The following is an 18,108-nucleotide window of genomic DNA, read 5'->3' on the forward strand; positions in this document are numbered from 1 at the left end:
AGAGATTTTGCCATTTGATAACAGATTTTCCGTTTTGAATTTTCTTTGAGTTTGGTATTTTTGTTTGTTTTACCTTTAAGGTATTTAATTAAGATTTAAATATGTAAAATGCATTTATGAAAAGTAATTTATATATCTTGAGCTTCCTTTTAAGGGCTAATTTCGAAAAACAAGACAATTATGTTTCTTAAATTTTTCTGCACAAATATCTGTGAGCATTGGTAAAAATCGTGTCTGTCTGCACTAAGTATGGCGTTGTAGTATGTATGTAGTTGTCGATAGAATATAGAGTAGCATAATTTCATAAAAGAAGGTTAAGTTCTTTGAGTTTGCTATCGTTAACTTCTAGCATTTCTCTCTGTTTTGATTGTTGTTGTTGTCTCTTTCACATATTACCTCATTTCAATTCTAAATTTTTATTTGAATTGTTATTGTTATTCTTTATTGTCGATTTGTTTGTCCTTGGGTTTGTTTTTCTATAAGTATTTTATTCTTTACAAAATACTACATGTGCTGTCATTTAATTGTCAAATGATTTTTTGTTATACCAATATGTAGAACCATTTATTTAACCATGCCATGTTTTAATATGCACAGATATGTCTTTTCCATTCCAGGAACCTCTAGGGTTGCTGTTGTTTTCTTGTAGTTTTTCTTTTCTCTTTCATAATATGACAGATTTCATTGTCTAAATCCTCATTTTAACCCTTAGATATTTCTTTCTTGAAGTTCTGTCTCATTGGTGTGTAACACATATCTGTTTTGTATTAATTTGCATCTTACTGCAATTCACCTTTCTTTTTTTTCTGAAAATTCAACACAAACCAAGTATGGGTACCACTAATTTTCTTTTTGTTAACACGTTTATTTAAATACAATAATCCAAGTAGTTTATCAATTAAATTTTTTAGGCAGGTTTTGTTTCCTTTGTCAAAGTTTTGCTTTCCCTACACAATCTTTACAATGTTGATATTTAACCATATATCTCACAGTTAATATATACATGTAAAATTTACTTCATAAACTGAATTGTGAATCTATATTCATCCATCTCTGTGACTGAAATCTGTATTAATTATGATACCAGCGTCTATATCCACCTCAACTTTTGAGATGTCCTATTACCGGATGTTACAATAATTAAACAGGTATATCTTAAGCCAATGGAAGTAGTGAATTTCGATCACATTCTTTCGATTCGAACAGTTTTCCTGGTTCCATAGGATCCAGTTCTGTGTTGGACTTCAAGTCTTTAAACATGTCTATGTAGCCATCGAAACCTCCAAGTTTGCCCTGTTTATCCTACAATATAAATATCAATTGTTCAATCAAAAACTGCACCTGGTTACTAATGGAAACTCAAAAGTATAAGGATTCAAACTATCAGATATTGAACTTATACATTTTAATGTTTATATAATTAAGAAAATACATATTATAAAACGTAAAAGTAATCTTTTCAATTAGCAATAAATAGGAAATCAGGATTGAAGATAAAGGACTTTTACATAATCTTCTCTTTCCTTATGTATACACTTGTTTATTTAGTTCTGACGGTCTGTGATGTCTACGTGACAACTTATGAACAGTCGTTCGGAAAAACTACAATTCCGAAAGCCATACATTGAAAATAACCAAACCCACAACTTATAATCTCTGTCATAATAACTATTCTGACAACCAAACCCACAATTTATAATCTCTGTCATAATAACTATTCTGAAAACCAAACCCACAATTTATAATCTCTGTCATAATAACCATTCTGATAGCCAAATTCATAAATTATAATGTCTGTCAAAGCAAAATTAATTATTACCTTGACCCCAGCGGATGGTATCTTACTTTGGTTATAATACTGGTATCTATGATGAGTTAATTCCCATTATTGAAATTTTCTTTTTCATAAGCAGCCTATCAGCGTGCCATGCAAATGATGTAAATGTGAAGTGTTTGTGCGATATTCTGAAAACATTGTCTTCGTAACCATAACAATACACTTATCATAGTTATCAAACTTAAGGATTATAATTTAGTACGCCAGACGCGCGTTTCGTCTACATAATACTCATCAGTGACGCTCATATCAAAATATGTATAAAGTCAAACAGGTACATAGTTGAAGAGCATTGAGGATCCAAAATTCCAAAAAGATGTGTCAAATACGGCTAAGGTGATCTATGCCTTGGATAAGAAAACTTGAAGTTTTGTAAACAGGAAATTTATAAAAATGACCACATTATTGATATTCATGTCAACACTTCTACTGGACTTGGACTGGTATCATACTTACAATCCGGACAGCCAACTCTGAATGACCACCAACATATAATTTCTGATCAGCTACATCCATTTTGTCAATGGTTCCATCAAATGCAAACTTGTCGCCATTTATAATGATACCAGTTTGGTTCATTGTTATGGGGTCACTATCAGAAAATGCACCTGGCACTTGTCCTTCTTTGTTTCTAAAGAATTCAACCTGAAACATAAAAACAAATACTTCTTACAATGCCAACTTCGATTTATAATTTTCTAAATGAAACTGCATGTACGGTTCATATAATGAGGCTGATAAACAGAATTCAAATGGTAATTTAATACTCGATATTGTTCAAATCGAAACCGAGACTGTCGTATCAATAATAGATTATCTAAGCTGTATTTGGCAAAACTTTTAGGAATTTTTGTCCTCAATGCTCTTCAACTTCGTATATTATTTGGCCTTTTTAACTTTTTTGGATTCGAGCGTCACTGATGAGTATTTTGTAGACGAAACGCGCGTCTGGTTTGAATACAAAATTTAATCCTGGTATCTATGATGAGTTTTACCATTATTGAAAATTCCTTTTAAGCAACCTATCAGCGGGCCACGCAAATGTGATAATTGTACAGTGTTTGTGCCATATTACAAAGCTTGTGTTTCCATTCTGTATTTTTGTTTGATAGCTGCTGACAAAGAGGCTTTACAACCAAATCTATTGTAAAATTGAAGTTATTTTTATAATGTTTACTGGACGACATGATGTTTTATTAAGTATGTGTCACATATGTCGAAGGTTACGTTTCATTTATTACACTATATCAGCACCACCAACCCCCCTCGTTTATACCATGTTTATTTTGGATATCAACTGTTCAAAAGGAACACGACGCGCACCATTAGTGGTGCAGAAAAAAAAAAATACAAGTACGAGGTTGTCCTTGATTTTGTGAAGAGGTTGAAGTTCGTTTCGTTAAATCATTTGCTTAGATTTGTGGTCTATAATTGTTAGTGTCTTAGTTTTTCTTTTCAATAATGATTTTTTTATATCGCCTTCCTATCTTTTTTTTCAAAAACAAGGAGCCAGGTCATTTAATTTCACATTCAGATTATATAGGCTTCTCCCGCCTCATCTGGTGAATGGGCGTCAAGTTGGTTACTTATTCCCTATTCCCTATTCGTTACCTATTCCCTATTCCCTATTCGTTACCTATTCGTTACCTATTCCCTATTCCCTATTCGTTACCTATTCGTTACCTATTCCCTATTCCCTATTCGTTACCTATTCGTTACCTATTCCCTATTCCCTATTCGTTACCTATTCGTTACTTATTTGACTTTTAATATCCTTCCCCCTTTTTAATCATTGCATAGAATGGTTTAATATGGCTGCCGTTACCATGTAAACGGCACAATTGTGAAAAAAACCAGTTTTTGGTTTTTGGTGAACTGTTTGGATATGCTTCAACTCAGAATCATCATATTTTAAAACAATGTAGGTGCCCACTATATACAGGTGTTGGATGATTTTGGCGATCATTGGAACTACATGTACTATGTTGCCATGGAAACTACACCAAAATTTTCAAAATTCTCAAAATGCTCAAAACTTCATGAAACTTCACAGTAATGATGAGCAAAATTGGTAGATGTGGCATTTGGAGTTGGAATTTCCAAAATAGGTCTTGTTACCATGGAAACAATGCAAAAAGGTCAAAAATTTCAAAAATAAGAATTTTGAGCAAACTGGATGAAACTTTACAGGAATGGTAACTGGCATAGGCAGAGTTGGATTTTGAAGTTAGAATTTTCAAAATGGCCGCCGTAACCATGGAAACAGCAAAAATATCCAAAATTTCAAAATGTTCAAACTTAATGAAACTTTGCAAAAATATTACTAGACATCTGTAGATGCTCTCTTTGACTTTGGAATTGTCAAAATGGCTGCCACTCACCTGGCAATAGGGGGAAGGGTGCCATCCGTTATTGCTAGCAATTACAAATCTAGTTGTTAATACTCTTATATCTGGTAATAGTTCTAAATTTGTTGAGGTAAAATGATCTTTTTATGACCTATTTATATGTGTTTGTGCTCAACCGATCCTTTTACTTCATGTTCGATACGCATTTGTTCCTTACGTGTTTTTTTATACGTTCTACCTTTTAAATGCTTTATGTCCGTATGTTTGAAGATGGATCTTGGTTCGACGGGATGAAATCACCGTGTTAGCGCTTGCATAAAAAAGAAGATGTGGTATGATTGGCAATGAGACAACACTCCACATTAGACCAAAATGACACAGAAATTATCAACTATAGTTCACTGTACGGCCTTCAACAATGAGCATAGCCCAAACCGTGTAGTCACCTATAAAAGGCCCAGACATGACAACCTCACACAATTCAAACAACAAAACTGACGGCCGTATTTCACATACAAAAAAATAAACGGAAATATGTAACACAAAAACAAACGATAACTACTTTATTTCAGGCTCTTGTTTAGGGACAGGCACATACTAACATAATGTGGTGGAGTTAAAGATGTAAGCAGGGTGTACATCGTTTCGGAGCATGCTATAACCTTGTTTAATTCGTTCAATCACTCGCTTATAATTCGCTTATAATACGTGTATCATACGTTGCACCTTTCTGGGTTCTGTTAAATATTCGTTACTTATTCGCTTTTAAAACGTTTGTTGTACGTTGCACATTTTAGAAAAGGATTTTCAATTGTGTTCATATCTCTGGTGGTAATAATGTGTTCTTATAGATGAAATACCCCTATTAGCGCGTATGTACCCGTCCCAGCGCTCAGATAATACCCTGTTACTTATTCGTTCCTGATTCGCTTTTAATGCGCGGGGTATACGTTGCACCTTGAAATAAATCGTTTTTTATTTGTGTTCATGTCTCTGGTGGTAAAAATGTGTTCTTTGAGATGACATGACCCTATTAGAGCGCATGTACCCGTTCCAGTGCTCGGTTAATATTCGTTACCTATTCGTTACCTATTCGTTACCTATTCGTTACCTTTTCACTTATAATACGTTTGTTGTACGTTGTACCTTTTAGAAATGATTTTTAATTGTCTCTATGTCTCTTGTGGTAACAATGTGTTCTTAGAGATGAAATTACCCTATTAGCGCGTATGAACTCGTTCCAGCGCTCGGATAATACCCTGTTACTTATTCGTTCCTTATTCGCTTTTAATGCGCGGGGTAAACGTTGCACCTTGAAATGAATAGTTTTTTTAATTGTGTTCATGTCTCTGGTGGTAACACTGTTTTCTTAGAGATGAAATGACCCTATTAGCGCGCATGTACCCGTTCCAGCGCTCAGTTAATACCCTGTTACCTATTCGTTACTTATTCAAATATAATACGTTTGTTGTACGTTGCACCTTATAGAAAAGGATTTTCAATTAAATTCATATCTCTGGTGGTTATATTGTGTTCTTATAGATGAAATACCCCTATTAGCGCGTATGTACTCGTTCCAGCGCTCGGATAATACCCTGTTACTTATTCGTTCCTTATTCGCTTTTAATGCGCGGGGTATACGTTGCACCATGAAATAAATCGTTTTTTAATAGTGTTCATGTCTCTGGTGGTAAGAATGTGTTCTTAGAGATGAAATAACCCTATTAGCACGCATGTACCCGTTTCAGCGCTCGGTTAATACCCTGTTACCTATTCGTTACCTATTCGTTACCTATTCACTTATAATACGTTTGTTGTACGTTGCACCTTTTAGAAAAGAATTTTCAATTGTGTCCGTGTCTCTGGTGGTAACAATGCGTTCTTAGAGATGAAATGACTCTATTAGCGCGCATGTACCCGTTCAAGCGCTCGGTTAATACTCTGTTACATGTTCGTTACCTATTCGTTACTTATTCGCTTTTAATACGTTTGTTGTACGTTGCACCTTTAAGAAAAGGATTTTCAATTAAGTTCATATCTCTGGTGGTAATAATGTGTTCTTATAGATGAAATACCCCTATTAGCGCGTATGTACTCGTTCCAGCGCTCGGATAATACCCTGTTACCTATTCGTTTCTTATTCGCTTTTAATGCGCGGGGTAAACGTTGCACCTTGAAATAAATCGTTTTTTTAATTGTATTCATGTCTGTGGTGATAACACTGTGTTCTTAGAGACGAAATGACCCTTTTAGCGCGCATGTACCCGTTCCAGCGCTCGATTAATACCCTGTTACCTATTCGTTACCTATTCACTTATAATGCGTTTGTTGTACGTTACACCTTTTAGAAAAGGATTTTTAATTGTTTCCATGTCTCTTGTGGTAACAATGTGTTCTTAGAGATGAAATTACCCTATTAGCGCGCATGTACCCGTTCAAGCGCTCGGTTAATACCCTGTAACCTATTCGTTACCTTGTTCGTTACTTATTCGCTTTTAATACGTTTGTTGTACGTTGCACCTTTTAGAAAAGGATTTTCAATTAAGTTCATATCTCTGGTGGTAATAATGTGTTCTTATAGATGAAATACCCCTATTAGTGCGTATGTACTCGTTCCAGCGCTCAGATAATACCCTGTTACTTTTCGTTCCTTATTCCCTTTTTTAGCGCGGGGTATACGTTGCACCTTGAAATAAATCGTTTTTTAATTGTGTTCATGTCTCTGGTGGTAACAATGTGTTCTTAGAGATGAAATAACCCTATTAGCACGCATGTACCCGTTCCAGCGCTCAGTTAATACCCTGTTACCTATTCGTTACCTATTCACTTATAATACGTTTCTTGTACGTTGCACCTTTTAGAAAAGGATTTTTAATTGTGTTCATGTCTCTGGTGGTAACAATGTGTTCTTAGAGACGAAATAACCCTATTAGCTCGTATGCACCCGTTCCAGCGCTCGGTTAATACCCTGTTACCTATTCGTTACCTATTCACTTATAATACGTTTCTTGTACGTTGCACCTTTTAGAAAAGGATTTTTAATTGTTTACATGTCTCTGGTGGTAATAATGTGTTCTTAGAGATGAAATGACCCTATTAGCGCGCATGTACCCGTACGTAACGAATAGGTAACAGGGTATTAGCCTAGCGCTGGAACGGGTACATACGCGCTAATAGGGTTATTTCATCTCTAAGAACACATTGTAACCACCAGAGACATGAACACAAATGAAAATCCTTTTATTAAAGGTACAAAATACACCAAACGTATAATAAGCGAATAAGTAACGAATAGGTAACAGGGTATTAGTTGAGCGCTGGAACGGGTTCATACGCGCTAATAGGGTTATTTCATCTTTAAGAACACATTGTTACCACCAGAAACATGAACACAATTGAAAATCCTTTTCTTAAAGGTGCAACGTATTACAAACGTATTATATGCGAATAAGTAACGAATAGGTAACAGGGTATTAACCGAGCGCTGGAACGGGTGCATATGCGCTAATAGGGTTATTTCATCTCTAAGAACACATTGTTACCACCAGAGACATGAACACAATTGAAAATCCTTTGCTTAAAGTTGCATTGTACAACAAACGTATTATAAAAGAGGGACGGAAGATACCAAAGGGATAGTCAAACTCATAAATCTAAAACAAACTGACAACGCCATGGCTAAAAATGAAAAAGACAAACAGAAAAACAATAGTACACATGACACAACATAGAAAACTTAAGAATAAACAACACGAACCCCTCCAAAAACTAGGGGTGATCTCAGGTGCTCCGGAAGGGTAAGCAGATCCTGCTCCACATGTGGCACCCGTCGTGTTGCTTATGTGATTACAAATCCGGTAAATAGTCTAATTCGGTAGGTCACATTCATGAAAGGGAAGGGGATTGTAGTTACGACGTAAGGAACATATCCGATATCATTTGTGAAATGGTTATTCCATAACGGTCAACCAACTCGTGATGGCGTCCGTAAAATTTACGAAGGGATGATTTCAACTTCACCATTTGGAACTATTGGTTTAATAGCTTCCTTGTAAGCAGCAACCCTCTATCAAGAAAATCATGATAGGAAATACAAGCACGGGAATATCGTATCAATTGGGAGATATATACCCCGTATGCAGGTGCTGCTGGAATGTTGCTACTTAGAAATGGAAAGTTCACAATTGGAAAGCTGAAATCATCTCTTTTGTCGTAAAGTTTTGTTTTCAACCGACCCTCATTGTCAATTTCTAGATGTAAGTCAAGATATAAAGCCGACTTAACTGTATCTGTAGTATCCTTTATCTCTAGTTCAGTGAATAGGTAACGAATAGGTAACGAATAGGTAACAGGGTATTAACCGAGCGCTGGAACGGGTACATGCGTGCTAATAGGGTTATTTCATCTCTAAGAACACATTCCTACCACCAGAGACATGAACACAATTAAAAAACGATTTATTTCAAGTTGCACCGTATACCCCGTGCATTAAAAGCGAATAGGTAACGAATAGGTAACAGGGTATAAACCGAGCGCTGGAACGGGTACATGCGTGCTTATCGGGTCATTTCATCTCCAAGAACACATTGTTACCACCAGAGACACGGACACAATTGAAAATCCTTTTCTAAAAGGTGCAACGTACCACAAACGTATTATAAGTGAATAGGTAACGAATAGGTAACAGGGTGTCAACCGAGCGCTGGAACGGGTACATGCGCGCTTATAGGGTTATTTCATATCTAAGAACACATTGTTACCACCAGAGACATAAACACAATTGAAAATCCTTTTCTAACAGGTGCAACGTATAAAAAAATGTATTATAAGCGAATAGGTAACGAAAAGGTTACGAATAGGTAACAGGGTATTAACCGAGCGCTCGAACGGGTATATGTGCGCTAATAGGATAATTTCGTCTCTAAGAACACATTGTTACCACCAGAGACGTGGACACAATTGAAAATCCTTTTCTAAAAGGTGCAATGTACAAAAAACGTATTATAAGTGAATAGGTAACGAATAGGTAACAGGGTATTAACCGAGCGCTGGAACGGGTACATGCGCGCTAATAGGGTCATTTTATCTCTAAGAACACATTCTTACCACCAGAGACATGAACACAATTAAAAAACGATTTATTTCAAGGTGCACCGTATACCCCGCGCATTAAAAGCGAATAAGTAACGAATAGGTAACAGGTTATTTACCGAGCGCTGGAACGGGTACATGCGCTCTAATAGGGTCATTTCATCTCTAAGAACACATTGTTACCACCAGACATGAACACAATTAAAACACGATTTATTTCAAGTTGCAGCGTATACCCCGCGCATTAAAAGCGAATAGGTAACGAATAGGTAACAAGATTACTTACCGAGCACTGGAACGGGTACATGAGCGCTAATAGGGTAATTTCATCTCTAAGAACACATTGTTACCACAAGAGACATGGAGACAATTAAAAATCCTTTTCTAAAAGGTGCAACGTACAACAAACGTATTATAAGTGAATAGGTAACGAATAGGTAACAGGGTGTCAACCGAGCGCTGGAACGGGTACATGCGCGCTAATAGGGTTATTTCATCTCTAAGAACACATTGTTACCACCAGAGACGTGGACACAATTGAAAATCCTTTTCTAAAGGGTGCAACGTACAACAAACGTATTTTAAGTGAATAGGTAACGAATAGGTAACAAATAGGTAACAGGGTATTAACCGAGCGCTGGAACGGGTTCGTGCGCTCTAATAGGGTCATTTCATCTCTAAGAACATATTGTTACCACCAGAGACATGAACACAAATAAAAAACGATTTATTTCAAGGTGCAACGTATACCTCGTGCATTAAAAGCAAATAAGGAACGAATAAGTAGCAGCGTATTAACTGAGCGCTGGAACGGGTACATATGCGCTAATAGGGGTATTTCATCTATAAGAACACATCATTACCACCAGAGATATGAATTTAATTGAAAATCCTTTTCTAAAAGGTGCAACGTACAACAAACGTACTATAAGTGAATAGGTAACGAATAGGTAACGAATAGGTAACAGGGTATTAACCGAGCGCTGGAACGAGTACATATGCGCTTATAGGGGTATTTCATCTATAAGAACACATTATTACCACCAGAGATATGAACACAATTGGAAATCCTTTTCTAAAAGGTGCAACGTACAACGAACTTTTTAAAAGCGAATAAGTAACGAATATTTAACAGGGTATTATCCGAGCGCTGGAACGGATACAAATGCACTTATAGAGTTATATCACCTCTAAGAGCCCAAATCTTCCACCAGAGACAACAAAACAATTGAAAATCATGTTTTAAAAGGTGCAACGTAAGATACACGTATTATAAGCGAATTATAAGCGAGTGATGGAACGAATTAAACAAGGTAATAGCATGATCCGAAACGATGTACACCCTGCTTACATGTTTAACTCCACCACATTATGTTAGTATGTGCCTGTCCCTAGACAAGAGCCTGAAATTAAGTAGTTATCGTTTGTTTTTGTGTTACATATTTCCGTTTATTTTTTTGTATATGAAATACGGCCGTCAGTTTTGTTGTTTGAATTGTATGAGGTTGTCATGTCTGGGCCTTTTATAGGTGACTACACGGTTTGGGCTATGCTCATTGTTGAAGGCCGTACAGTGAACTATAGTTGATAATTTCTGTGTCATTTTGGTCTAATGTGGAGTGTTGTCTCATTGCCAATCATACCACATCTTCTTTTTTATGCAAGCGCTAACACGGTGATTTCATCCCGTCGAACCAAGATCCATCTTCAAACATACGGACATAAAGCAGTTAAAAGGTAGAACGTATAAAAAACAAGTAAGGAACAAATGCGTATCGAACATGAAGTAAAAGGATCGGTTGAGCACAAACACATATAAATAGGTCATAAAAAGATCATTTTACCTCAACAAATTTAGAACTATTACCATATGTAAGAGTATTAACAACTAGATTTGTAATTGCTAGCAATAACGGATGGCACCCCTTCCCCCTATTACCAGGTGAGCGGCAGCCATTTTGACAATTCCAAAGTCAAAGAGAGCATCTACAGATGTCTAGTAACATTTTTGCAAAGTTTCATTAAGTTTGAACATTTTGAATTTTGGATATTTTTGCTGTTTCCATGGTTACGGCGGCCATTTTGAAAATTCTAACTTCAAAATCCAACTCTGCCTATGCCAGTTACCATTCCTGTAAAGTTTCATCCAGTTAACTCAAAATTCTTATTTTTGAAATTTTTGACCTTTTTGCATTGTTTCCATGGTAACAAAACCTATTTTGGAAATTCCAACTCCAAATGCCACATCTACCAATTTTGCTCATCATTACTGTGAAGTTTCATGAAGTTTTGAGCATTTTGAGAATTTTGAAAATTTTGGTTTAGTTTCCATGGCAACATAGTAGTTCCAATGATCGCCAAAATCATCCAACACCTGTATATAGTGGGCATCAACATTGTTTTAAAATATGATGATTCTGAGTTGAAGCATATCCAAACAGTTTACCAAAAACCAAAAACTGATTTTTTTTCACAATTGTGCGGTTTCCATGGTAACGGCAGCCATATTAAACTATTCCATGCCATAATTAAAAAGGGGGAAGGATATTAAAAATCAAATAAGTAACGAATAGGTAACGAATATGGAATAGGGAATAGGTAACGAATAGGCAACGAATAGGGAATAGGGAATAGGTAACGAATAGGTAACAAATAGGGAATAGGGAATAGGTAACGAATAGGCAACGAATAGGGAATAGGGAATATGTAACGAATAGGTAACGAATAGGGAATAGGGAATAGGTAACGAATAGGCAACGAATAGGGAATATTAATAGGTAACGAATAGGGAATAGGGAATAGGTAACGAATAGGCAACGAATAGGGAATAGGGAATAGGTAACGAATAGGGAATAGGGAATAGGTAACCAACTTGACGCCCATATCTTTTGACCTATACCTCGAATTTGACATGCATGGTCATCTATGTACCAGAATCTATGACAAATGAGACGATTTATATTTTGTACTTCAGTAGCAATATACCAACTTTACCTTCATATGGGAAATATATAATTACATTTCCCGATTTAATCAGTATGCAAGAGCATGCAGCAACTATTCATACTTTGTATAACGTCACCAGTGTCTAGAAAGTTGATGAACCAGAGGAATGTCAAAGAACATCTCGCCCTTTTTTCTTAAAAAGCTCATCGGTATCAACTTCAAACGTTGTATATTTCAGTATTCTTTTATATATCCTTATAGATATTACGTTTACCGTTTAATCTGCTTTTAATGGTAGCGATTTGACGTGGCTCTGTACTTATACATTCCGTTATTGTTCTATGGTAACTTTTGTAAATAAAGGCAACAGTAGTATACTGCTGTTCAAAACTCGTAAATCTATGGACAAAAAACAAAATCCGGGTAACAAAACAAAACTGAGGGAAACGCATCATCTAGTCTTTCATTTTTGCTAATATGTTTGGTCTATATGTCTTTTAGTGATTCTTTCTTACATATATATTTCGTTACTTTGTACATCTCGTCATTGTGTCATTGTTCTATTATAACTTCTGTATTCTTGTCTTTCATTTTTTTGGTAATATGTTTTATTCACATGCCTTTTTGTGTTTCTTTCTTGCACATGACGTCGATTTGTACTTTTACATCCCGTCATTGTGTTAAGTTGCCATGGGTAATGTTTGTAAAAAAATTTTTTACACTGATTTACATGATAACACAATGTTGACTGCTGTACTCCTATTATTGACATGTTCACCTATTGTGTCTGTTTGTTTTGTTCACACATTGTTGTCAATATAATGGAATTGTATGCGACTGTCATTCAAGTGAGAGGTTTAGCTAGCTATAAAACCAGGTTTGATCCACCATTTTCTACATCAGAAAATGCATGTACCAAGTCAGGAATATGACAGTTGTTATTAATTCGTTTGATGTGTTTTAGCTTTTGATTTTGCCATTTGATTAGTTACTTTCCTTTTTGAATTTTCGTTGGATTTTTTTTTTATCTTTATTCCTTTGAGTATTTTTGTGATTTTTCGTTTTATACACACCAATCATTTAAATCATACATAATGATGATTACAATACATAAAAGAAAAGAGTTCCAATGTCCCCCGCGTTGCACATATTTTCTATATCCAAAGTACAATAACAATAGCTTGTTCTTTCCAAACTTTTTTATAATATTTAAGAGAAATGAAGGATTCACAGCAAATGCAATGCAATTGCCGTTATATTTAATAGTTCCAAGGGTCATAACTCGTTTTAAAAAATATACCGCATTATAGACAAGAAATTCATGACAAAATTCTCTGTTTTTGTGATGGAGACTTGTTTGTAGATATTAATTTACTGAACATTCTTGCTGTAATGATCTTGGCCCAGTATTTTCAGAGGAAAAATATTTTTGAAAAAGATTGCAAAATTCACGGAACAATTCGAAAAGGGTAATTTCCCCTGAAGGGGTCAATTGACAATATTGATCAGGTGGACTCATTTGTAGATCTTACTTTGCTGGACAGTTTTGCTGTTTACAGTTTATCTCTATCTATTATGATATTCAAGATAATAACAAAAAAACTGAAAAATTTCCTTAAAATTACCAACCCAACAACTAAAAAAGTTCAGGGCTATGCATGTATTTACCGCCATGCAAATCAGGACTCAGTACGATGGGACAAGAACGATTAATTTCCAATTTAGACTAAAAGGCCGCGAAAACATTAATTTTGTAATTGGAGACACAGACACATCGTACTGGTCAACGAATTCGTAAATATGACAGTGAAACTTGAGTATTAACAGTATTGTCGAATTAGGCGATTTCATCATAACCTGCTAGAAAACTATTTGAGCATTTTTGTACACTCTTGTTCTAACGCCTGCATAATTTGAACATTTGCACGCGAAATGCATTAATTATTATTATATTAGTAAAAAGGAAACTGTTATTCATACGACATATATAACAAGTTTTATTCATAATATATATTACGGTAGTCATATCGACTTTATCGATCAGTGATTAAATTTGGATACACTTCATATCTGTTTGTTCAAGATATAAATCAGAAAGATTTTCAATGTATTTAGTTTGATATGAATAAATCATGTATGCATTTATTTCTATGAAATGTTTTGCTTAAATGGTTATGATCCTTTTTCTTTTAAATTGTGTAAAAGTTGGTAAAGCATTATCTTACTGTGATCCATGTTCCGTTATTAACTTCTTTATCAGTTTTGACATGAGCCCCTCTAGAAAATCCTCCACCATATATAGTTGGGTTGAATATAAAGTAATGTAGGATCCCTTCATATATGTACAACCCTTCATAATCTAAAGGTGCATCATCGTCTCGATACTCGCTTTCAGAGTAGTACAACAAGCTATTCGCTTTAGTTGTTTTGAAAGATAACTGAAAGTTAGAGCTACAAACAGAAACAAATATAGTATTTGTATCAAAGAGGTTTAATTGGACTTGCGTCTTTGTTAGAATGATTTTCTGTGTTTGCTAATTAAATTTTTGACGGTTGCTTAATGAATGAGGTTAACTCCATCTTTTATTTTATTTTTGGTATTCCTCAAGCGTTTCCTGGCAGCACCAAAACATATACAGTGAAAACTGACCAAATCGAATCCTACACAAACCGAAAACCTATCTAAATCAAACATGTTTTAAACACCGTCATATCAAATTGTATGTGTTGTAGACCTGATAAAACTGAACATTGACCAAAACCAAACACACTATTAAGTCCCAGAGAGGTTTGGTTTAAACATGTTTCACTGTACCTTTGTTTTTCTATTTCGTTTACTATTTGTATACTTTGACATCGTACAATAACATGTCGTCTTAATATACTATCTTTTTAATGCTGTATGTTGTTCCATAACTTCAGCCCTGACCTTAGTGACTAGTTTTCAAGATTGTTTTTGTCACTGAGGCCAGGGCTGTGCTAGTTATTCCCTACGCAGTAACCAGTATACAGTCAGAAATTATTTCTTATTAGCAGGTTATATAAGACTTTGGGGCTCGCATGCATTCTACTTTTGGTTTTGGGTTTGCATCATATCAGTTGTGTATTTTTTGTACTGGTTTTATTGTTTGTTTTATGTCCGTCAGTAAAAGTAATATGCCATATCGTCGCCGGGCTTCCAAAGTGTCGTAAATTACTACTAAATAAAAAAGAAATTCACAAACAGGCTTTAAAAATTTGGTTGTAATGCATGATTCCAAAATGTTGTATGTATACTTAAACATTTTTGTACATGGCAGTGACATTAAAATTATGACATTTCTGGATTACCCAAAAACTTGATTTATTTTTCACAGAAATAAAGAAATGTACAAGTATTTGATTCCAGATGCCCAAAGTCATTTAATTTTCAAGTTTACATACAACATTTGAGAAGTAAAATTTGCAAACAACTGAGATTGGCAATTTTGTAACATGTAGTATTTCAAATGTTTTGATTTGTCTAACTAAATGGAATATCATAGATTTTCTTCCGCCAAGACGATTTGTGTCAAAAAGTAGTTTTAGCCAAAAAAAGTCATATACAACATTTTGGAAGCGCAGCTACGATATTTTAATGTTTTTCGTATTTTAAGAGTTTGGTTGAAACGGAATAGCTTAGATATTTTTTGATATATATTTTTTAACTTTTGTAGACTCGGAAATATTTAGATATTGAAACATTATACACCTGTCTATATTGTCAAACACTGTATTTTGTCCTCTAGATTCCTTAACAGTTTTTTGCTGTTTCACTGACTGATACCCAACATGTTCTCGCATACAAATATGGTTCTATTACCTTTCAGTGAAATCGATGCCGGAACTTTCATAAGTCAGATACTGATTTTGAGACTCCTCTAGTTTGTAACATCTACAGTGTACTTTTACTACCAATAAACACTGAAAAGATATCATTATGCAAACATTTTTAATAAAAAATAATTTCGTTTAGTTATATATTATGTATCACGTGCTTACTCCTTCTAAACAAGTTAAACTAATATTTTAACTGCTATGTCCTTGATATGAATAAAAGAAACTACTGGGGTATAAGTAAACGAAACAGTCCACAATTCAAAAATCGGGTCTTAATGTCCATTTGATAGTATAATTGCTTCATGTATACAATCAGACAATGCTATATCTAGGTATATTTTTTTTTAATTTCATTTGTTGGGTTGCTGTCTTCTTTTCGTGTTTCTTACATTAGTTTCTATTCATATTTGAAACTAAAATTGACAAAAATAATTTGTCGTGTACCATATGCCGATGAATCTCAAATTAGATATTTCACGTTAATGACATGTCAACAGAATCAAAATAATGCTGTATCAAATGACATGTCAACAGAATCCAAATAAATCTGTGTCAAAAGATATGTCAACAGAATTCATAATACTGTATCAAAAGACATGTCAACAGTATCAAAATAATGCTGTGTCAAATGAAATGTCAACAGAATCCAAAAAAAATGCTGTGTCAAAAGACATGTCAACAGAATCGAAATAATGCTGTGTCAAACGACTTGCCAATAGAATCTAAATAATGCTTTATCAAATGACAAGTCAACAGAATCCAAATAATGATGTGTCAAATGACATATCAACAGAATCCAAATAATACTGTGTCAAAAAACATGTCAAGATAATCCAAAATGCTGTATGAAAAGACATGTCAACAGAATCCAAATAATGCTGTGTCAAAAGACATGTCAAAAGAATTCAAGTAATACCAAAAAGGCTGTTCGTGTTGTGTCCAGTCCCATTATAATGAAGGTAATTTTAGGTTCGGTGATCAGCGAAATAAACGAAGAGATGTATACAGCGGAGCATGACTCCTAGTTAACTATTGATTTAACGCTTTGACAGGATCTACTGTAAATGGCGTATTTCAAAAGTAATGTATCGTGATTTCATGTACGATATCACTTGAATAATTGGAACTCAAATGTAATATTCCAATGTGTCAAAGCGACAACAACCCGACCATAGAGCCATTTGAATGTTATCACAACTTACTTTTCTCTGTCGATTGCACGGGAAAATCAACTTATTTGTGTGTTAATCTTCATATTCCGATGAAATATTTTTTTTGTTAGCCTCAGCTGTTAGCACAATATTAAATACGAATTCTAGAACGTAAAAGCGTTAATAGATGGTTGTAATTTGATGTGTTCTTAGGAAACATATTGTTACGTGTAGACGAGTATCATGCAATGATTATAACATATATAGTTTATGGAAAAGGGTCATATAAGGGAAATATCTTCATTTGACAGAAAATAATAAACATACTTAACAATAATTACGTATTCAAATACCAATGTTTTACGTTTTACTAAAAATCTCTATTTAAAGAAATGCATTATTTGCAGCAGACTTTTAATAATTTTCAAATTATATGGGAAATACTTACGTAAAAAATAAAATGATAAAAAGATTTATTCAAACATGTTAAATGTGCTACAATAGTGTAAACTAACTTCTTAAACTTACCAGAATAGACACAAGAAATATGTAAGACTCCATTTTGACCATGAGAACAGGTTGTTTACCTATTTTATGTATTTTTGAATCTGCGATACATTACAGTCAGTGATGAGTAATTGTTTCAGCTGTTAAATCTAAAGATAACTCGAATGTACACAAATTACGTAGTTCAGTGGCACTGAATAAACTTTAACAAAGTATGTGTGGAAAGATTAGAGTTCAGTATTGTCAAAATTCATTCCTAAGGTCATCCCGAGTTCAACCCCAGTTTTGGATGAGATAGTTCTTTTTTACTATTGTTTTAGTTTTCTTGAAGTGTTCTGCGATTAAAGTTTAAATGTTCGTCTCAAATATG

At 34.5% G+C, this 18,108-nt stretch overlaps 1 protein-coding gene across 1 annotated transcript; it reads right to left on the minus strand.

Moving 5' to 3' along the window:
* Positions 1-831: 831 nt before the first annotated feature.
* LOC143065344 (uncharacterized) lies at positions 832-17,888 on the minus strand. Its single transcript, XM_076238873.1, has 5 exons — positions 17,760-17,888; positions 16,064-16,164; positions 14,448-14,673; positions 2,294-2,482; positions 832-1,302 (listed from the first exon to the last, which is right to left on the minus strand). Exons 1-5 carry the CDS (start codon positions 17,799-17,801, stop codon positions 1,156-1,158), a joined length of 705 nt encoding a protein of 234 aa, XP_076094988.1. The 5' UTR covers positions 17,802-17,888; the 3' UTR covers positions 832-1,155.
* Positions 17,889-18,108: the final 220 nt, after the last annotated feature.

This window comes from Mytilus galloprovincialis, chromosome 2 (assembly GCF_965363235.1).
Source record: "Mytilus galloprovincialis chromosome 2, xbMytGall1.hap1.1, whole genome shotgun sequence".
In the NCBI taxonomy this organism is placed as follows: domain Eukaryota; kingdom Metazoa; phylum Mollusca; class Bivalvia; order Mytilida; family Mytilidae; genus Mytilus; species Mytilus galloprovincialis.

Coding starts and splice junctions, on each gene's coding strand:
- LOC143065344 (XM_076238873.1), bottom strand. CDS start 17,801: ATGGTCAAAATGGAGTCTTACATATTTCTTGTGTCTATTCTG. Junction 16,165..17,759: donor TATTTCTTGTGTCTATTCTG/GTAAGTTTAAGA, acceptor ATATCTTTTCAG/TGTTTATTGGTAGTAAAAGT. Junction 14,674..16,063: donor GGCATCGATTTCACTGAAAG/GTAATAGAACCA, acceptor TTCTGTTTGTAG/CTCTAACTTTCAGTTATCTT.